Source organism: Borostomias antarcticus (assembly GCF_949987555.1).
Source record: "Borostomias antarcticus genome assembly, chromosome: 7".
NCBI classification, from domain to species: domain Eukaryota; kingdom Metazoa; phylum Chordata; class Actinopteri; order Stomiiformes; family Stomiidae; genus Borostomias; species Borostomias antarcticus.
In genome coordinates this window covers 6,845,765-6,869,135 of record NC_140240.1, presented here as the reverse complement: position 1 = coordinate 6,869,135, position 23,371 = coordinate 6,845,765, and the positions used below count along the sequence as shown (strand labels likewise).

Below are 23,371 nucleotides of genomic sequence, written 5' to 3'. Positions count from 1 at the left end.
AACAAAAAAAAAGAAGGAATTTTGTAATGAACCCATAAGTCACTATGTAAAATGAAAGAGATTACCTCAATATTTATAATTCCAGGCTCTCAACAGTGGTCTAGAAGGCTTTTCCCATACAAACCTGGGGAGAGAGCACTCCAGGCTGCCTGTCAGCTGTCCTGTGGTGCTTGGAGAGAGGGCTCATAGTCTTTTTAATTCTCAGCCAATCTTCTGTCCATCACACCACTTTATCCCTACTTTAGAGCGCAGCTCAGGTTCACACACTGTCACTTCTTGACATATCTCACAGCCTACACCTTGTAGAAAATATAGTGTCAGTGTAACCTCCCTAACTCGACTGAAATGGAAGTCAAGTGTACACAGTAAGAATCTTTTTAATAATACACTTAATTTTGATAAAGTAAAAGTGATTTACGCTCAATTCACACCACAGCGATAGCGAAAGAGGAATTCCGCTAAATGGGTGAGTCCGAAACGTCAGACACACCCACGTCACCTTTGGGTGCCTCAATAATGTCGTACCGGCAAGCTACTCAAAAGAAACCACATAATTATTGAAATTATATTGTTGTTGTGATACGGAATGAGTTGTAATTATTTTTTTTGAGGTGGTAATGTAGTGTTAAGTCTCAAAATCTGTGGTTGATTTATTAAGATAGAGCCTATCTGAAAATGTGTTTTTACGTTGTCGGAGCTAGCTAGAGCCATGAAGATGACCGGGCAGTCAGCACGTCTACACCGCCAAGAACAGCCTCATATGTCCCTTCGTTCTGATGTTTCCCAAAAAATGAGTCTCTCCAACACGGGATTTGAGCGACAATCAAAAGCTGTTTATTACAGGAGGTTTATAGCATACAAAAGACAATGACATCTAGTCTAATATCAGCTTGCCTGCCTGTGGCTGTTTGGCTCCAAATCAAAGCATCTGAGCTCGAGCAAGGTTCTTATGGTTTGGGGGCATTCCACCCCCGGCTTTCCCGATCAGACTGGTCTGGTCTCTCCTGCGGCTTATGGCCTTGTAGCCGAGATAACCGGCCGATGGTTCGGCACCCAGGTCTCTATCTCTAACCACAACAATTACTGTTGTCCACAGAATGTACCACCCATGGAATGCCACTCTTATCTCCGATGAGATGTATGTCTATGCGAAGGGAGACACTTTTCTTACAGAAAACTCTGGCCGACAGCCACATTCAGGGGTCAACATCATAATTAGAAACAGCTAACAGGATCAGGTTAAACCAAGACATTTCTCTGAAAACTATTTTCCTCAATAGTAAAGGTTCTGTCCTGATAAATATGGTCCCGACTAATTATGGCAGATATATAATCTATAAATATGATTATAACTGAAAGGGAAAATGTCACCTTACAGCATGACTGAATGCTCTCAGTTATGTGTGGGGAGCAGACCATTATCATGAGGAAAACATACTACTCTAACGCCCATTAAGTTAAAGGTGTATTGATGTCTAAGCGAATACAATCATTTGAATCCAGATGGCATTTTTGTCACTTATCTTGATGAAACATAGTAGTTGTTTGTACAGTATTATAAAGGAATAAGGTGGCGGGGTGGCATTAAAGGGCTTTGCTTGTAACCAAAGTGTCATAAATTCAGTCGCAGCAAAGTGCAACCCTTTTGTAGTTAATGCTTTTTGTAGCCTAACCCTAACCCGTACCACACAAGTTTACTACTTACCCTTAACCCTAACCACACAAACATTTAATCTCACCCTAACGCTAACCACACAAGAGTAATGCCTAACCATAACGTCGTCAAAATAGGAGACTATTTTGACATTTAGGTGCCAATATATCTGATGAAATACTAACATGGACAGGCATCAAAATAGTACATAATATGTTCTCACTTTCAAAATAACTTTGTGTGCACGTCATATTATACTGTTTGATACATGTCTTTATGTGTATGTGTGTTTATGTATGTGTGTGTATGTGTGTGTCTGTGTACTCATCCTGTATGTGCACGTGTTTTTACATATAATGTTCAGAAACAGTATAGACCCAAAGGTGAAGGTGGAATCTACACTATTTTACTAAGAGCCTTTCCCTAGCTTGTTTGTACCATGAAATATGTGTAAATCAGCAGTGCTTAGCTGATTCTGATTCAGTTAGCTGATTAGAATGAATCACTATGATAAAAAAAAAAAGAATGGACCTTTCACTGTACTTATTTAAAGTTTTATGGAATGATGGTTCAAAATTCTAATCCCTGTGGAAAACACCACAAAGTTCCAAACATGCTATTATTGGCCACCTGATATCAGCATGGAGCTGAGCCTGTTGGGATCATTTCCAGGGAATAGGTTGACATTTGGTGTAATTAAAATATGCAAATATCAGTCATATCAGTCATAGCAGGGTTAGGTTCCAAGTTTAAGGTACTGTTTGTGTCCCTTGTGGAATTTACTGTAATATAACATATTCACTGAGTTTGTAAGTTTAAGAGAGAATATCATGGTACATACTACATACAGTACAGTATAAAAGTCAACATAACAATAACTAAGTTATGTTTAATGGTTTTATCCCAATTATAAAACATCTTGCAAATCCTTTAAACTAAGGCCCAAATCCACAAAGAATGGATTGCTCCCGCTAATAGTGCCGCAACGTCAAAATAAATAATATAATGATCAGAATTTCTCCCATTTGTCTGGGACATTGAAATGTTCCTGGACACATAGACGGCGCAGCCGTGGAGCTATTTGCTCATCGGTGCAGTTTGCAATATTTTTCACCCTTTGCGTGTGCTTTGTGGATTGGATTTTTTGTCTCATTTGTATGGGTTTTGCCGCTGCAAAAGCTGCACAATCCTTTTGTGGATTTGGTCCTAAGTTTTAAACGCTTGCAAAATGTTTTGAAAGGCTGAAAAATTATTTTAATCTCTGCAAAAATTATTTATATTAGAGTTTTCCTTCCTCACCATTGCAGCGTTATTTTTTCAGTGTTTCTCTAAGACATTTTCAGAGTTTCGAATTTGGCATTATTGTCCTGTGTAACTGGGTTTGAAACCTTGTAAGTGGTGATCTGAAAACTGGTGCGCATACTGTATGTTTGAGAAAAAGTTTTGAAATGTTGAAATTTGAGGATTGAAAGGGTGAATCTTGCAGGTGTAGAGCTAAGTATTCATTCAGAGCTGAGTTAGAACCATTCAAGTCCTACTTTTCAGAGATTTGCCCACACAGCTGTAATGTTGTGTCACCAGGCTGCAAGCTTTTGAGTCAGGTGATTTTGGACAGCGTTTTCTCATTCGGTTTTGAAACTCTGAAAGATCAGTTTGAAACTGAAGCTAGATTTGAAACTTTTAAACAACTCTTCTATTGCTGGGCAGTGGCTATAATTTAGCAAAGGAATAGCCAGCCAGTAGCCTGCACTAAACAATGAGGGATGGTCATGATTTCACTGTAGGATATGATATACTCATAATTATCATTAGGCTAGGTTTGTTGTTATTATTTCTGGCTAGAATATAATATTGTAGAATGACACCGAATGGGTAGTTTTATTGGGCTTTGTTCAGAAACAATTGTGTCACGCGTTAGGGCTTTTGATCTATCTTTTTAGTGTTTACCCTGCTTTGGAGAATAGCCTAGTCTCACATGGGACAGCTAGGCTGGCATGCACAAAAACTATAGTGCCAGATGGTAGAGGTGGGGGTACACAGGTTTGTGTTTGTGGCAGTAGCCAAGTGGAACTTCTGATCTTGGGATGTTTGCCTCACCAGATAGTGTAGGAGAGGCAAATGAGCTTACCCTGCCGTGTGACCGCAGCCGTGTGCTGAACATAACACAATGCACACACAGGACACAATAAGTGTAAGTGAGCCGCTTCCTTGCTCTCATAAGGCGGCGGATAGAAGGCGCTCATCTCCAAATCCTGCGTGCTGAACGCGCTCTGGAGCACGTTTGGAACGAAAGATGGATCTGTGCACAAAATAGCCTTGCTCCCATCGTCCATGATAAGAAAGACTGTCAGCGCTCTCAGATCACTGACCTACTTGCATTAAAGCGAGGAGCAACGTGGTCTGAACACTTTACGTTCATCTCAAAGTGAACAGATCCACCTTGGCCGTTCCGAACGAAGCCTAGATTTGAGCCACAATCAGAGGATTTAGGCTCCACTCGCCCGGTTGCGGTCCGTCCCGGGACATCAAGTCTGCCCCAACATTCAGGTGTCCGGCTATGTGCCGTGGTGTCAGAAACCAGAGGTTGACATGAGCCCATCACCACAGCTCCACCATGAAACGGTGAAGTGCCGGTGACCAGACCCTTCCGGTTGATGTGAGCCACTGTGGTCTGGTTTTCTGACCACACCATCACATTGTACCCCTATACAAGGGGGGTGAAGTGGCGCAACACCAGCAACACCGTCTCTAGTACATTGATGTGGCGCTGCTCTCCAGTGGTAAACCACCTACGGCCTGGGACAGACATGTACCAACCGTCTAGAGACACGTCTGTGGAAACCGTGACGTGAGCTGACACCCTGCCTATTGGAACGTCGTGCACTATTACGCGCCAGTCTTTACAATAGCTGACCTCGGCACCAACACAAGGCGCCATCTGTGTCTCACAGGATCTACTGTAGATGGAGCCGTGCAAACCAACTCTGGGTGCATCTCAAGTGCAGCAGGCCCAGTGTTACCACCACGTGAGCTGCCCCTATAAGACCCAGAAGAAGCATGACCGACAGAACTGAGACATTCATAGAAGGATGGAAAACGCTGCGACTATTCTCCAGCATTTCCCTCCTCGGTTCAGATAGGCATGCTCTCATGGTGCCCGTATCCAGGTTGATCAAATCAAATCAAACTGTATTTGTATATGTTACCGGGGGGAGGCTTAAGCCTAAGTGTTTAACTTTGCTTGACAAAGTACACTGTGCCTTTAACACAGGGGTGTCAAACTCAAATACACAGTGGGCCAAAATGTAAAACTTGAACAAAGTCGCGGGCCAACATTGAACAAATGAAAATGTTAGTATGGACCCAAACAAGTTTTGCTTTAACATTGAATATGCACTTATCACTTTCGCTTTTGGTGCGCATCAATGGTGTGCACTAACATATGTGAATACGCCCTCAGACACAAGTGTTGGTGCTCCATCTGCTCAGTAGAGAAGCTTGTAAAACCCTGACTGTCCTACAGCTAGGCAGACAGACAGACAGCCGGCATGCGACCGACAGACAGGCAGGCAGACAGGCCGGCAAGAAGGCAGACATGATTGAATGAACAGGAACAGAGCAAACACAGCGGCCGGCTAAGTCAACACAGGTGTCTCTATCACAGTGAGACGTTACATAACGTAAAGCTTCTGTTTTCTGCCTTTCTTTTCGCCATTTTTAAGAAGGGGTAACACGGTTACAGTTGTAGTATGAGATTGCTATGACTACTGTCACAGAAGAGAGGGCGTTTCTGGGTCCTGTCTTGATTGACGTGCCAAAACAACAGCAGAGCATTATGGGATTTGTAGTATTAGCGGTGAATGCGCTGAATAATACTGGCGGGCCAGCTCTAGTAGTCATTTGGTATTGCCTCCATTGGTGGCGCCTCCAGCTCAGCATTGGCAAGACAGTGTCAGCAGCTTACCACCTCAACAACAGCGAGGCAAGAAGGGAACTGGAAGTTTTTGTAAACAACAAGCGCCTGGAGTGCCAGCAAGCCCCGCGGTACCTCGGTGTACGCCTGGATAGGACACTCTCCTTCAAACAACACCTTGAAGAGGTGACGGCCAAAGTGTCATCAAGGGTCTCACTAATCCGACGTCTCGCTGGAACTAGCTGGGGTGCAACCGCCAAGGTGCTTAGAATCTCCACCCAAGCCCTGGTCTTCTCTGCAGCTGAATACTGTGCCCCAGCCTGGTGCAGAAGCCCTCATGCCAGGAAGGTCGACATTGCGATAAATAACGCTCTGCGGACCATAACTGGCTGCCTGAAGCCCACTCCTGTGTGCCACCTGCCAGTACTAGCAGGAATTGCCCCGGCCGGCCTCCGACGAGAGGCTGCTACCCTCGCCCTAGCAAGGAAAGCCCAAAGACACGACTGGCATATCTTGCAAAACACCACCACAATGCCACTGCCCCCCCATAGACTCAAGTCCCGCCACCCGTACAACAAGGCGGCACAAGATCTGCTCAGGTCCATCCCTGAGGACCAGTCTACAGAGGCATGGCTGGCGGCAGCCTGGAAGCAGGAGTGGGAGTCGGCCGGGCCTACACGCATCCACCGTTACATCCAGGACCCAGGAGGCGGTATTCAAGGAGAGGAACTGCCGCGCCGGAAATGGACCCTGCTGAACCGCCTGCGAACTGGGGTCGGACGCTACAGAGCAACAATGAGGAAGTGGGGCCTGGCAGACGGAGCAACGTGTGAGTGTGGGGAGCCGGAGCAGACAGCTGAGCACATAATCACCGCCTGTCCCCTGTATAAACCACCCTCGGAGGCTGGCCTCTTCAATGTGGGACCTGAGACGAGGGCGTGGCTATACGCTACTGAGCTGGACATCTGATGATGACACACGAAAGAAGAAGGTATTGCCTCACGGGCCAAATATAATTACACTGCGGGCCAAATTTGGCCCGTGGGCCAGAGTTTGACACCCCTGCTTTAACACTTAAACCAGACCAACTAAATACTCAGGTTCATACATTGATACAAGTGACCATCAAGAATGGGCATGAGACAATTGTTTCCCTCAAGAATATTTATTGGCTATTAGTGCAGTATCCTTAAAAAACGTTTATTTATGCAGCTTAAAAACTACAAAAATATAGCTATAGGAAAATATGTGTTGCGTAATCTGTAAGAAATATAAGTACTCTGTAGGCAAATATATTATTACTATGCACTCTCTTGGGTCTCAGATGCACTCTCTTGGGTCTCAGTCTATGAGCTTGTAGATAATTTCAATTCTCAAATTACAAATATTATTGATGCCATTGCGCCCATGAAGGTGAAGGTGGTCTCTGGTAGGAAACAATCTCCATGGAGAAACACCACACTGGTCAGAATAGAAAAAAGAGTGTCGAAAAGCTGAACGCAGGTGGCGAAAAACATATCTCCATGTTCATTATGACATCTTTAAAGAGAGACTTCGCATTTATAATTTGGAGCTGAGAAATGCACGGCAATCTTTCTTTTCTGACATCATCACCAAAAACAATAATAATGCACGTGCTCTGTTTGCCACTGTCGAAAGGCTAACAAACCCTCCTGTGTCAGTAGCCTCTGAACTTCTATCCACCAGGGCCTGCAATGAATTTGCCTCATTCTTTACTGACAAAATTCCCGAAAATTAGACAAGCAGTCAGTGCCTCCATATCAGTTACAGGATATGTGTTGTCCCAGTGTATCAACCATAAAACCCTGGAGGACCTTATACAATAATTATCTAAAATCCTCCTCCTGTTGCCTTGATATTCTGCCTACAGGCTTTTTCAAAAGTGTATCTAACTGCATGGCCTCTGATTTACTCCAAATTGTAAACACATCTCTTATTTCAGGTGTGTTCCCACAAACTTGAATCTTACTTGAAGGACAGGGACTACTTTGTGTCTATAGGCAATTAAAATCCGAGTGGACAAAAATGACTTGTGGAGTTCCCCAAGGCTCCATTCTGGGGCATCTTCTGTTCAACATTTACATGCTCCCACTAGCTCAAATTATGGAAAACAACAAAAACAATACCATAACTAAGCAGACGACACACACATTGACAATCATGACAACACAATCAGACCCACATCTTAGTAGAGAAACTCCTTGACAATTGGCCTTGATCACAACATGGTGGGCTGGATTCTTGACTTTTAACGAATTCAGAGAGTGACCGTGAATGGCTGCCTGTCTGAGGAAATGTCATCATCCACTGGGTCTCCTCAGGGGTGTGTCCTTTCACCACTCCACTACATCCTGTATACTAATGACTGCCGCAGACAGCATGCAGACAGACACATCTTAAAAATTGCAGGTGACTGCTATTTTCAGTCTCCTCCACAACAATGGAAATGGCCATGGTCCTATCGTGGATGATTTTGTGATCTGGGCCCTATACTACGAAACAGGATTACGGGGTTAGCGCAATAACTTCAGGTTCAACCCTGGCTAATCCGTGCTACAAAGGTGGATTACTTTTCACCATGTTATATCGCCATGGTATAACGGATGGATTCATGCTGCCGAGCTAACCTGCTCCGGGGCAGGTTACAGTAAGTTCCAGATGATGGATCAAAACGTATGAAGCTCGCTGACCGTTCAATTCACTTAGAAAATGGACGTTAAGATACTATATGAAATTTTAGCATTAACATTCTCTATGATCTGCTGGTGCAGCAATCTCCGTGTCAAGGCAAAATCTGCTCTATCCAAAATTGTGAAGGTCAGCAGTAAGACCCTAGGTGCCCAACAAAGTAGCCTCACTGACCTACGTATACAACAGACAGGTAGGGAGGAAGGGCAACTCCATCCTACATGAAAGTTCCCACCCCCTTCACTCTGAGTTTCAGATCCTACCTTCTGGCTCCCGGTGCAGATGCCCCCCCGGGAAGAGTATTAGATACAGGCACTCTTTCATTTCCACCGCCATCTCCCTTCTGAACTTGATCAGCACAGGGTAGTAGATTGTTTTTACCAGTGGGTTCTCATAGAGTGAGTGATGTTGCTGGTGGTGGTGTTGATAATGATGAAAGTGTCATTTGGACGTTGGTTGACGATGATGATCATGCACTTTAGTACTGCCTTTGTAGGTTTTTATCTGTATAATGTGTATCTATGTATTGTCTTGTTTTGTCTGCTTGCCACACCACCAGTAGCCCCTCTGGACAAATAAAGTTGAATTGAGTTGAGTTGAGATGAATAAACAATGCACCTTTAAAAGGATATTTCAATATGAAATTTTATTTAGCCTCAATTACATCTCACAGAGATTATTTTCTATGTGAATACAATAGTATTTGGTAATGTAAGCAACAACTAAATCACAATCACAAATCAATGTGTTTTTTTTCCATCAGTACAAACACATAACTAAAATATCCTTATCACAAAACATTAGAAAGACTGATGGAAACAATTTCAAATGATCAACACAAGGTACATTACGTCTCCAGGTACATTACGATTGGAACTTATCCTATAGGAGTAACATAAAAAGGCCACAGTGTCTACATACAGTTGTAACTGGAGGGGGATATTGTGTGACACCATGTTGACCTTAACAATACTGTTAATTGCTGAGCACATGCAAAATCAAGGAACATTCATAAATCTACAGGACTGGAATTTATTTCACTTCTTCTGCTGAATACTGATGGCCAAGCAAAACACACAGAGAGGCAGAGGAGCATAAAGGCGGAATGATACATTTTTTTTGCATATTTTCTTAACATTTTAATTCTGTATATTCAGGGTGTACTGTATTGTATATATCATAATTTTCACATTTGTCTAACCCTAGCATTCTGCATGTACTTGTTTCTACCCCTACAGGACATCCCTGGACATAGTGTAGGCCTATTGTATGCACAAATTAAAAGGTAAAACAAGTATTTTGACACAAGGTGTTCATTCAAAAGTAAGCATGAGGCACAAATAGGTGAGGTATGTCTTAAAACCTCTGAAGGGACATTATATTATTCTAAATAGATGCACAATATGGCAAATTGAAACTCAATATAACAATATCAATATTATGGTGGGTGCTTTTTAAGAACTCAATTACTTTAATATGTACTTCCCCTTATGACTGATGATATCTACAAGGAAGGGAATGTGGGATATTCTATATTCCCACCATATTGTCCTTTTTGAGGCTCTGAACATACTGTACAATATCACATAGTTACTTAATAACTGTAAATGTCCTATGGAGGGTCAAACTACATACAGTAATAGCCTGCCCTATACCTGATTCTGCAACATTCTGTTTGATTTAAATGACAAATTAAGAATCCTTACAATACACTGCCTTTGCATGTTCCTGTATCTGTGAGGGTGTTGAACATCTCATGATGTATTACAGGTTCTGAGCAACCTTGTCACTATACCCTAGCATTCAATATTGCAACATTCTACACTTACTGTAAAAAAGGCTGTACATTTTCATAAAATCTTAAGATCATAAAATCTAAAGATCAAAACACTTGACAAAATGAAAATGATCAACATCGTAAGGCAACACAGCTTTCTTCAATAATATGCCGTTGATAGTTGTTGATTCCACAATCTTGAGATGTGAAAGCTACATGAACATCAAAAAAAGCCGAAGTGTCTTCCACACGTACCATTCACTGCTGAGTACATTTAGCCTTTGCAGTGAAGAGCCAATCAAAGGCATTTGATGTCTTCCAAAATCAGCTTAAAAAGTATAAAAACCATTACTGCACCAATCTTGCCTGGATCCTGGCTGAAATTACCCTTGGAGTTCAGACCTGTAACACAGTAAAATAAATTGATTAATTAACCTGGATACCCATTTTAATGGTATACTGTAGATTTTTCAGAGACTCTGCCCAAGCACATACTGTAAACATTTGCCTGTACCATACAGTATGTCCTGGCAATCTTTTTAACTCAAGTTCAGTGCTAAACCATGTGTAAAGTCAGACAGTCAGGTCTTACTAGACATCTTTGGTATCCTGATGGGGCCACTGCTGCTACCATCCCCTCCGTCACTTGATGCCTTGATCTCTATGAGGTAGTCCTCCCCAGAGGGGAACTGCAGCTCCACACTGGTTCTGTTAGTTTCCACCACACTGGTTCTCCCATGCCAGTTCTGACGGAACACAACCTTGGAGAGGTCAAGAGGGGAGGACAAGATGTTCATGACATGATAGATGTAGTGTGAAACTTTTCATAATTGTATATCAAAAACTGAAATTCTTTTTTTATTCTGTCCCTTCATACTATTGCTTTCAATTGGAGAAGAAAATGAGCTCCACCAATTAGACAAGTCACTGTTGGCAACCCCACCATCAATTGCTGTAATTAGCAAGACAAGCCAACCCAGGCCAGGTCCAGCCTGGCTTATGTGCGTGTCTGGCTTGTTTCTGTTCAGGACTGGTAGGACGGAAGCTAGTCATGCCACTGAAATAACTGTGAATTGAAATGACATGAAATAATGTCTGATAAATTAATATAGGTCTTGTCGCCTGGACACATCAGTTCCAATGCTTCCAATGCTAATCCAGCACAATAAGAGCGAGATAGCCAGTTAGCTCATGAGCTCACAACAACTAGCAGCAGCTTCCATAATATTAATGGTAGCGGTCAGTGGCTAAAGCAGTTACACTGATGATTCCTGTAACGTTAGCTATTTTGCTGCAATTGGTTCAACTTCTGTTTCTGGACAAAGGCAAAATAACACAAGGCTAGCGGACCTACAGTGGGTCCCCGATGGACGATTTGCCGGACCTCCGGTGGAATATAACACAAGGCTAGCGGACCTACAGCGGGTCCCCGATGGATGCTCCACCACCATTCCACCGGTAGTTAATTGTCTATATCCTAGGCCCATTGGCCGCCCCCTCGCGTCATATTGGGTCGGGGGCAGTGGAGCCCTCTCCGGGCTACCCACCTGCCCCCATAGGTGAAGACCGTGTTTCTCTAGCCCTCTCAGGGGCTGATTTGTGGGGTCCGTGGCGTGAACAGTGGCAATACTCCGCCCCCTCGCGTCATATTGGGTCGGGGGCTGTGGACCCCTCTCTGGGCTACCCACCTGCCCCCACCGGTGAAGACAAGTGTGTCTCTAGCCCACTCAAGGGATGAGTTGTGGGGTCCGTGGTGCGTGGCAAGACTCCGTCCCCTCACGTTATATTGGGTCGGGGGCTGTGGACCCCTCTCTGGGCTACCCACCTGCCCCCACTGGTGAAGACAAGTGTGTCTCTAGACCACTCAGGGGCTGATTTGTGGGGTCCGTGGCGTGAACAGTGGCAATACTCCGCCCCCTCGCGTCATATTGGGTCGGGGGCTGTGGACCCCTCTCTGGGCTACCCACCTGCCCCCACCGGTGAAGACAAGTGTGTCTCTAGCCCACTCAAGGGCTGAGTTGTGGGGTCCGTGGTGCGTGGCAAGACTCCGTCCCCTCACGTTATATTGGGTCGGAGAGAGGTACACTGTCCATGACCAGCTTTGACCCGAGGGGGCGGAGACTCACCATCACGCCACTGTCCATGCCACGGATCCAACAACTCAGCCCCTGAGTGGTCTAGAGACACACTTGTCTTCACCAGTGGGGGCAGGTGGGTAGCCCAGAGAGGGGGCTGTGGACCCCTCTCTGGGCTACCCACCTGCCCCCACTGGTGAAGACAAGTGTGTCTCTAGACCACTCAGGGGCTGAGTTGTTGGATCCGTGGCATGGACAGTGGCGTGATGGTGAGTCTCCGCCCCCTCGGGTCAAAGCTGGTCATGGACAGTGTACCTCTCTCCGGGCCACTCACTTGCCCCCACCAGTGAAGACCCTGTGTCTCTAGCCCACTCAAGGGCTGAGTTGTGGGGTCCGTGGCGCGGTGGCGAGACTCCGCCCCCTCACGTCATATTGGGTTGGAGGCAGTGGAGCCCTCTCCGGGCTACCCACCTGCCCCCACTGGTGAAGAAACGTGTGTCTCTAGCCCACTCAGGGGCTGATTTGTGGGGTCCGTGGCATGGACAGTAGCGTGGTGGCAAGACTCCGCCCCCTCACGTCATATTGGGTCTATACTATAATAAACTAAATAGCCTCACTCAAATACTCATTGAATTGCTGAAACTATCTAAGCCTGTTGCTGCCCTCCCATGGCCGAAAACGGTAAATGCAGTCTATCTGCCTCTTGTGGTAGCAACATAGAACTGCAGGTCAACAACGGGACAGAGGCAGCCAGGGAGTAAGCCAGGGAGGAAGCCAGGGAGGGAGCCAGGGAGGGACGACAACCGGACATTTGCTATCCTAGGTGTGCTGGCTTACAGCCACACACAAAAACATTCCAAACCCCGACTGCTTTACAGTGTTTGTAAATTCTGTCTTAGCTACAAACAAATTCCAGATGATAAAACTTTGGTGAATGCCAGTATTTTCGCTGGAAGGTTGTAAGTGGGGTTTAAAAAGAAATGTTTGAAACTGTGTTTGTGAACGAGGTCTATACATGTACATAAGGTATTATGGCAAAATACATTGTACAATGACATCAAACATTTAACAAATCCCTTACAGAGAAGCAAACGTCTGTGTCCTGATGTTTTTCATCCTATCACCTGTATAAGATCTTTTAATTTTGAAAGGCCAGACAGGGCCAATCCATAATGTGACAGTGGAATGCTGAGAACTATGTTTCCATGTCTCTGGAAGGGCCATTTATTAAGACGATAGCTGCTGGGGCTATATTTGTTTCCCTAGTTTCACATTGTCTGATATTACTCTTACAAACTCACCTTGTATCCTGTCACCTCAGACTCATTTTCCATTGCCTTGACATGCTCCCAATTTAGAAAGATCTTTGAGTTGGTCAAGTTCCACTCAATGTTCCCTGGTGGTTGGCTTGGTGCTGAAAGATATGCAGCCATAAAGTCATAAGCTAATCAGAAGTGCATCAGAATTAATTCAGTCAATACCTAAAATGACAGTGTAATCACTCTCTCTTTCACTCTCTCAGTAACACTCTCCTGAAAATCAATTCTCATCTGGCATGGATGAGGTCTGTCTATTATATGCGGTTCATGGATAGTTGTGAAATTGTTAAAACAGGATCATTGTTTATAGAGTATGAGTTGTATTTCACCAGCCTGGCGGAAGTAGCTAGCGGAGTCTGGGAATCTCTTTGATGTGTTCTGTACAGTGTGTTGATAAAGAAAGGGCAAGCCTGTGAAGTTCCCTACAGGTTTACCCCCCTTTCTTTCTCAAATTGACATAATGACCTGTTTGTTTATGATTCACTTGCCCGTGTTACAGAAATTGAATTACTGGGGTCGTAGAGGTAAATGGCGAGCTTCGCCCCTTATAATACTTTTATCATGATAAGCAGTCGGATCTGGCTTGAATATTGTCATTTAAAATTAGGCCAACTGAGGGTGCTGAATGCTGGGTTTTCAGACCTGTTGGTGCATAGCGCTTGCTGTGTACCACATGGTCTGCAGTTTTCCCCAGCAATTCCTCAGATGAATGCACAAACCCATTGCATGAAACAATATTAGCAAAGGAGGAAAATGTGCAAATTGGGTGTGGAAGTCGCAGTGTCCAAACTGAGGACTCACGCGGTTTCTTGGTGGTGACATTGACAGCAGGGCTGGAGGGTCCTGCTCCAGCGCTGTTCTGGGCACTGACTGAGATCAAATACGATGTGCTGCCCTTCAGCCCAGAGAGGATGGCAGCCGTGTCCATGACCCTCACTCTCTCAGCATCACTCTCCTGTGCCCCCTCCTCCCAACAAAGGACCTGTACCAAAGACATGATGTTTATTCCAGACAATATTATTCAAGACACTTGCACTGATGTTGTTGATTTAATTCTGGACCTGAGGACCACAGACTGGGAGTGACCTTAAAGCTTCACTATGGAGGTCAGGCGGCCTTCCAACACGGCCAGCCCGGGGTTAAGGAAAGAATGGGCTGGATCCTTTGGGCTTTCCACATTCAGGAAGGGTGTTTTTTGCCGGGGAAATTGATATATGATGTTCACACTTCAGAGAGCTGATTTATAGAACAGGACTCAGGCAACCAGGGTATTAGGCTCCTTGGGAGACTGGAACAGCTGTGAACAGACCTCTTCATTCCCCAGATTACATTGTGAAAAATCTGCCTTTGTATCACAAGCAATTTTTCAGGGTCGGAACTGTTTATATTTTTGCCATCTGCAGTTCTATTCAAATGTATGGAAGCCCATTGAAATGTCAGTCATTTTGAGACAAGATTCGTATTTATCAAGTTTTCATGAAGCATCATTATTTGTGTGATTTTTTAAATACCTCATATCCAATAATCCTGCCACTGCTGGGCTTCTGGTGGAGTGGCTCCCAGTACACCTCTATCTTGGAAGCTGATAGGGTTCGTACCCATACTCTGGACGGGGCCTCAGTGGGCTCTGAAGTTGGAGAGATGAGACCATGGACATAAACAGTAATTATGAAACATTGCATTGGAAGTTGCAGTTCAGTGTGATTTAAATATTTATTTCATTAACATTGCAACATGAAATCATATTTTTTTGTTCAGTAGTATGGTCAAGAGCGATTAAAAAAGATTTGCATAATGGTAAATGGACTGCACTTATATAGCGCTTTTCCACCATAGCGGCACTCAAAGCGCTTTACAATGGCCTCTCATTCACACACACATTCACACCAATGGCGGTAGCTGCCATGCAAGGCACTAACCTGCTCATTGGGAGCAATTTGGGGTTAGGTGTCTTGCTCAAGAACACTTCGACATGTGGACAGTCGGAGCTGGGATTCGAACCACTGACCCTTGGATCATTGAACGACCCACTCTACCAACTGAGCTACAGCCTCCCCAGCATAAGCTTCAACTTGTGCAAAACAAAGCTGCACGTATAGCTCTGCATTGTGCATACAGGGCGAGTGTAGAGAGCATGCATTTTGCCCTCTCTTGGCTAAAGGTTGAGGACCGATTAATGATAAATGTTCTTGTTTTTTTACCGTTACATTTGTACTACGGCTATGCCTAAAAGCTTACACTCAAAGATTTTATATATAAGCTAGAAAGTACATTTCCTGGAGAAAATATGAGGTGGGCTAGCTGCTGCAGCCGGATGTATCACCTACTGCTTATACAACCTACTATAACTTACTATAAATATACTATACACTACTGATACTACTACTACTGTAATATAACAACGGTTAGTACTACTAAAAAGTGCAAAAATATTGTCAATATGAAACTGGTCCGTGGTGCAGAAAAGATAGGGGCCCGCTGATTTAGATACTTCAGAATCCTCTTGCACTGTAGGCCTATGTGACCGTAAATTGGTGCTGCCCCCTCTTCATTTAATCAAATTAAAGACAAGAACTTGAGAAAGTAAGCGACAGTGCCAAGTGACAGTCCAGTGTGTTGTGTAGTGGTGCCGAACTGCCCTGTCATTTGTTCTGGTTGTGTCATCTTAAATATTATATTCTTAATTTAGGTTTGTGCCTCTGACAGTATTGCTCTCCTTCTCTTGAAAATTATATGTCACAGCATAGGGTATGAGCTGGCACTGTTTTCTAGTTTACAATGGGTAATTAGCTCTAGGTCGCTCTAGAGATGAAAGCTGTGTTCCAAGCCCTTAGCACTATAGCGTCGTGAGCTCAAGGCTTTTTTTTGCAGTTGAAAAAAGTTGAACTTTTTGGGCTAGAGTACAGGCTGTTAAGGGTTGTTGTGACGAGGGCAACGGTTGGTTTTTGGCATAACTGCAGAGAACGTTAGCACTAGCTAACATTAGCTAGCTATCGTAACCTGGCTAGTTAATCTACAGTCTGCAAAAACACGACACTTGTTGCTAACGTAGGTTCGCCTTGGCCACTAACTCCAGCTCTAGTGCGCTGTAAGAAGCTGTAAGCTTGGCGCTGTACATACAGCTTGCCGGTGGAAACACAGCCTTAGATATTTACATTGTAGGAATCTTGGGAACCAGCTGAACATTTAAGATTTAACAGCCATTTGGGATATAATGTTGTAGCTTAAAAACTGTACGAATGGCGACAAGTTAGAAAACGGGTATGGATTCAGAATAAGCAACTCAAAGCTAAAGTGGAGCACCATTCGTTTGAATGATGACCATAGTTGTCAAACAAATGGTCATAATTCGAAAACTGTAAATTGCACATCTTACATAATTACATTGTACGAATCAGCACGATTGTGTGAACATTTCAATGTATAATATGTGTGTGTGCTATTAAAATTGTAGGAGTGCCAGCAGTTTGCAAAATGTGTGCATATTTTCAAATCACAAGCTGCCACAACTCTTAAAACATCACGTTACTGAACATTCCACTAGCAATTTCAGTGGTACAAAAATTAGGAATAAAACTTAAATGACTAAAAAACTATTAAAAAATAAATAAAAAAATCTGAATGGATCCCCGAAACAGCTAAACACCATTCATATTTTAATGTTTGAATGAAGTTTCTAGCACAAATGGGCAGATATACTAACATGTTAGCGCCCATTTTTGGTATTATTCTGACACAATGTGCGCTTGACAACATGGCATCGTATGTACGAACAGACCGCACCACAGAAGGGCAATTTACGCTTTCCTTCTCATTCATGATACATGCATTCATGGGAGGGTCAAGGGAAAGTTGGGTGTGAATGTGCACCACACAGGGAGGAGATGCACAAGGAGACACTGATTAATATTCCGTCATATGTATGAAAACTGCGGGGGTAAGGCACACGTCTGTTTTTGGTGAAATTTCTACGCCTTTGAAAAGCAGGTGTAATCCAGTTGCGCATAACCCACCAGCCTACACATAATCTACCCCCTGTTAATTATGAACATAGTTTTATGAACTGCATACATGGGGGAGCAATTATTATGTGACATGCGCTGATTGCGCATTGAGGTGCAGGCTTTGTACATCCAACCAAGGTTATTATAGTTAATGAAAACTAACTAAAAAACTCAAACTAAGTGTGAAAAAAGATTTTATTTAACTGAAATAAAAACAAAAACTAGGCTTTACAAAAAACGATAACTAACTAGTGAGGGAACCATGGAGAGGGAGTTTGGCCGGAGAATCGGAGCAGCTGGTGCGGTTCTGCAGTCGCTTTACCGCACTGTTGTGACGAAAAGAGAGCTGAGCCAAAAGGCTGGGCTCTCGATCTACCGGTCTATCTTCGTCCCCACCCTCACCTATGGTCATGAAGGATGGGTCATGACCGAAAGAACGAGATCACGGATACAAGCGGCCGAAATGAGTTTTCTCCGGAGGGTGGCTGGGGTCTCCCTGAGAGATCGGGTGAGAAGTTCAGTCATCCGGGAGAGACTCGGAGTAGAGCCGCTGCTCCTTTGCGTCGAAAGGAGCCAGTTGAGGTGGTTCGGGCATCTAGTGAGGATGCCTCCTGGGCGCCTCCCTAGGGAGGTGTTCCAGGCGTGTCCGGCTGGGAGGAGGCCGCGGGGTAGACCCAGGACTAGGTGGCGGGACTGCATCTCCGCACTGGCCTGTGAGCGGCTAAAGATTTCCCAGGCAGAGCTGGTTGATGCTGCTAGGGAAAGGGATGTCTGGGGCACCCTGCTGGAGCTGCTGATGAAACTAATGAAAAAAAAAGTTTTAAAAAAAACTATTATAACCTTGCATCCAACACAAACTGAAGACACACCACACGCGCTTTCTGCAGACTGCCCAATGAGCTATTTACGCTGTTGCACTCACAAACATTGGTACATCTGCCCAACGTATGAAGAAGAAGTTAAGGGCCAAAAATTTGAGAACTATAAAAATAACTTGAAAAATGCATTTCCTGTAGAAAATGCATGTGAATGCTGAGCAGCTGAAATAAATTGCAAGAGCACTGCTGAAAATGCATGAATGTGAAAAAACTGAAATGTCAAATGCATCACACTGCACATCTGAAAAATCAGGAAGCTGAAAAACCTGGAAGTTGAAATGTGAAACTGGCAGAATTTGAAGCAAACTGCATTACGTAAAGAAGCTAAGAACTTAAATATGTTTCTTCTTATTGACCCTTAGTGAACATAACATACATATTAAGTAGAATGTCAAAGGGATGATGCATTAAGCAATTACAGCTCTCCGGAACACCCACCAGTGAAGACCGTGTGTCTCTAGCCCACTCAGGGCCTGAGTGGTCCATGGCTTGGATAGTGGAGTGGTGACGAGACTCCACCCCCTCAGGTCAGAGCGGATCAGGGACACTGTACCCTGCTCCGGGCCACCCACCTCCCCCAACTGGTGAAGACCATGTGTTTCTAACCCACTCAGAGGCTGAGTTGTGGGGTCTGTACCGTGGATACCTCGTACCTCGATTTCCAAGACAAGAAGCTCACCGAGGGGGTAATTGGTGTCCGTTGGTGTTCTGACATCAAATTCGCCGCAAAGTATGAATCCTGTAGGGTTTTATTGATCATTTTATGAAATCCATTGACTTGAATTGAAGCGACCATTGTAGATGTGTAGATCAATCCGCAGAGGAGATTCAGGAAGCAGAACTACTTACGGTAGCTATTGTTATTGTTTATGTTGCTAGGCTATCTAGTTTACGGAAGTTTACACACGTATGTGCTGCGACTAAATAGTTCTATGCTCAATATTTTAAAAAGCCTTTCAAGATGAACTAGAATCTTACTTTATGGTGAAATATATGTCAGAACGCCAACTAACACCTCGGTGAGTTTCTTGTCTTTGAAATTGAGTGTTTAACTTTTTTTTTTAATGATTTTTCAAGGTGCCCACCCACATCCATTGTATGACCAAAACGGTGGTAGAGCAATTATCAGACTTTCTCAAAAGTGCTAGTTTTGTCAACGTTTTGATCTGAACCGTTGTATATGATCATAAGTAACCTTAAAACAGGGCTAAACATGCATTTTCCCTTTACTACTCCTTTAAGAAGCACTATCTTAACTCTGCAGCACTTCATTTCAAAATACAGTAATGGCGAATGCAAATAATGCAACTAGGGTTGCCACCTGTACCGTATAGTAAGGGACCATCCTGTAATTAGAAATAAAATGCACTGTCCTTTACTGAATCAATATGGGACGCGATTTGTCCTGTATTTTCGTGTATGCCCCACTCTAATGCATACACTACTGTACCTGTAGGTCTACATCTTCACATGCTTGGAATGATATGAGGAATAACAAAACCAAGAAATATGTGAGGGCGCCTGCACCAGGTAGGCTATTGCAGTAATGGAACGTTGGCAGCATAATTGAAGGCAGCCTATCGCTGGACTTTAAACTTGCCGCTGATAACGTGATGATGAAACTTAATCCAACCATAAACAACCATTATGTCTGGTCTCTATGGTCTGCCAGGTCATTTGCTATTTCCAAGTTTATCAGACTAAACATAGCCCATGATCTGATGTTTATTGATTTGATCCTTAATAGCCTATAATTGATGCAACTGCACTTTACCCTTATTGACTCTTTATTTCCTTTATTCATGACGAGAATAGCAGAGGACTTTGAAATTTGTGCATAGAATACAAATTGGTGAAAATTAACTAGAATTCAGGAAATTAAGTGTCACTCATAATCTCATGCGGGACGACCCCCAGACCCCCGCTTGATTTGTGTCCCCCATGGAGCGGGATAGGGAGGGAGATGGGTGGGGAGAGACAAGACAGGACAGACAAGACGAACAACTGACAAATATACAACAGTCATGCAAGACTGATGGGGGCGCTTGAGCAAGGACAAGGACATTAAATTCACAGTGTGTAAAAAAAAATATATATAAAAATAAAAAAGTAATAATAATAATAAGCAATATAGCAACATCCACAACTACAACGTAGTAATAATGGTAATAAAGAATAACTAGACCAGACAAACCACCGTACATAGCAGGGACATCCACCGTATAACAGTCGTGACCTTAGAACTTCCAGGGCCCACCCAAGTCCCCCCGGGTATGGTGAGCATCAAGGTCCCCCAGCACCAAGCAGCAAGCCGGAACGGTGTACACCCCAAAATTGATCTTTTGAAATCAAAACAATTCCAGGGCACTTTTCTTAACGATTGACAGCCTCTTAAAGGACAATGCTCGTTTTTGACAACCTGGACCTTATTTACGACATATTATAAGACGTTTGACTCACCGAGATAACTTTGGTGTAGTTCGGAGGCATGTAGAAGAAATTTAAAATTTCCAGCGCGAGCCAGTATATCCATGTAATGGCGGTGGTCGGGGCACTTAGAATGCAGTTTCTAAAAATCTATTTTCTGCCGCAAAACGGTTGTTTTCATCAATCTATCTTTATGAATCGCTAGTTGTGCTTACATAGAGCGTAGGCCTGTGGTGGTTTTTCACATGCCTCTGTAATATGATCTTTAGAAAAAACTAAATAGCTTCCTCACTTGCTCCAGCACGCATGCGCACAGCGCGCAATCGTTGCTCCTGTGCGCTGTGGCAAAAACAGTTAGCTAACGTTATAATGTTTCCTGTATCTGTTTAGCTGCTAATGCGAGTTTGAGTTTGCCTGCCGTTTATGCCTGAGAAACAGAAGTTGAACCAATAGTATAAAAATAGCTACAGGAATCATCATTGTAATGTTACCTAACTGCTTAAACCACCGACAGCTACCGTTAATGTCATGGAAGCTGCTGTTGTGAGCTAACTAGCTATCATGGTCTTATTGTGCAACTTTACAGCTTGCTATTAGCAGACAGCACCATAGTTGACAAAACCATACTTGCACAAAATAAAAATTAAAACAATTTATTTGGGATTCAACATTCAAAACTGAACATGGAAACTGAATACTACATTTAAGCAATAAACCACGAGACGCCGTGTGTTATAGTGATTTTATAACAGCTAGGGGGCGTTGTTAGGCACGACGCGAAGCGTACAAGTGCCCACCTCCACCAGTTTCTGCGTATTGCCCTCACTCCATATGAGCCTAACTTTGCAGCACTTGCCAAGTTTAAGAAATGCCATTTCAGTCACTGATTAGAGCACTGGTTGTTTTTCTTTTCTTTTGAGAGTTCGTTAAAGCAGATGTGATGCACTGATTAGTAGACCACACATAGCCCAGATAGCAAGCGGATCTGGGCCATATACAGGCCAGATCTGGCCCTTGTGGCTTAGTTCCGGCCCATATATGGCCCAGATCCGCTTGCTATCTGGAAGATGTCTAAGTAATGTAGGCCTATTCGTGTTTTTGTAATGTGTTTTAATCTTTAAAAATGACTGGTAGGTGTGGTGTTGAGATGGTATAACTTACTGATAGATGAGCACTTGATGTTTTTGTCTTTGAGACAATTCAGATTTCTTTTTATTCTGAATTGAGAGTTGTAGCCTACGTGAAATGCATCGATAAATGCATCGTAGAGCACACATGTCTTAAGTAATGCAATCTGATTTGTCTTTTGTTTTTGAAAATGGAGACAGTGTGTAGTTCTGAGTGATAAAGATGTAACGAGTGTGTAGTTCTGAGTGATAAAGATGTAACAAGAGGTGAGATGTCGTAACTGATGGAAAATGAGCACTTTGTTTTTGTCTTGAGACAATTTATTATTATTAATAATAAACACTTTTGATACACAGTACTAAGGGTATTGTTATTTTTCATGTTTACATGTAGGCTAAGTGCTAAGATCCAACAATTATTTAAAGTTTGGCCCCCATACAATTAACATTTGAATCAGTTGGCCCTCATACAAAAGTAATTGACTAGCACTGGCCTACATTTTATACCTTACGTTTTATCTTGTAACCAACCATTACATTATTTACTTGCACTTCGCAACTTTTTGGCTTTCACTGTCATGTCAAAAAGTAGAAAGATTGCTCTGGCTATTTAGAGGCTGAAGAGGAGAGAGTTGGTCGGACTCGATTATGGGTTCATGATATCCTCCGTGCCTGCTATCCCACCTCCGTCATGATTGGTCGTCTGATAAAAATACGCTCCACGTCATAGCGGATTTCTAAAAAAGTTTAACTATTTTCAACTTCCGGAATCCTCTCTGGCCAGCGCAAATGCGCAGCGCATTTCAATATCCGCCCGCATTTTGATATTTTCCCATAGCTTTGAATGGAAAATAAGCTGCCGAAATCCACAGCGCATTTTAAAAATACCCATAGTGTGCACGCAGCCTTAGGCTATAAGGAAAGCATAATGCGCATAACGACATGCAATAAGCGAGAACAGAATAGATTAGGGTTAGAATTATTATTTCCTATTGCAAGCAGTCTTGTTGTGAATCTTTGGACTGAACTGGGCTTTAGAATAGCAGGCTACCTATTATTCTTCAATTATAGGCCTTATCAAATGTAGGCTTAGACTACTGTAGTTGTATAATAATATTTCTTTACCATCTCACCTCACTTTACCATCAAATCTAGGCACATAGGGCCTATACTTTAATAATAATATATGAATTAGTTCCTGCGCGCACAAATGCTCTTTGTTTGATGGCCATGGGAGAGGAGCTAGGGCATAGGTAGGCCTATGTTCGTGACTGAGGATTGCTGTATTGCGTATTGTTATAGTATAATACCAGACACATATTATATTGTAAGTTAAATTATAGTGGCCCACCCTGATTTACAGAAGTCCACCCTTTGAAAAATGTCTGGCCTCGCGGCTGGCTGGCATTAGGATGAGTATCACCCAGTCAAGACCAAATGTTTTGATTGATGACCCTGTTCCTTCATGGAGCAGGGTTATGAACTCGT

The 23,371-nt window shown here is 43.4% G+C and overlaps 1 protein-coding gene across 1 annotated transcript in view; it reads right to left on the bottom strand.

Annotated features, from left to right (window-relative positions):
* Positions 1-9,140: 9,140 nt before the first annotated feature.
* cntn6 (contactin 6) overlaps positions 9,141-23,371 on the bottom strand; it is a gene marked incomplete at both ends in the record, with an annotated part of 49,844 nt that continues 35,613 nt past the window's right edge. Inside the window, 6 exons of the mRNA XM_084441002.1 lie at positions 9,141-9,158; positions 10,406-10,455; positions 10,646-10,814; positions 13,430-13,542; positions 14,249-14,429; positions 14,959-15,074. Of these exons, the coding sequence (XP_084297128.1) occupies positions 9,141-9,158; positions 10,406-10,455; positions 10,646-10,814; positions 13,430-13,542; positions 14,249-14,429; positions 14,959-15,074 (647 nt within the window). The remainder of the gene's footprint in view (positions 9,159-10,405; positions 10,456-10,645; positions 10,815-13,429; positions 13,543-14,248; positions 14,430-14,958; positions 15,075-23,371) is intronic.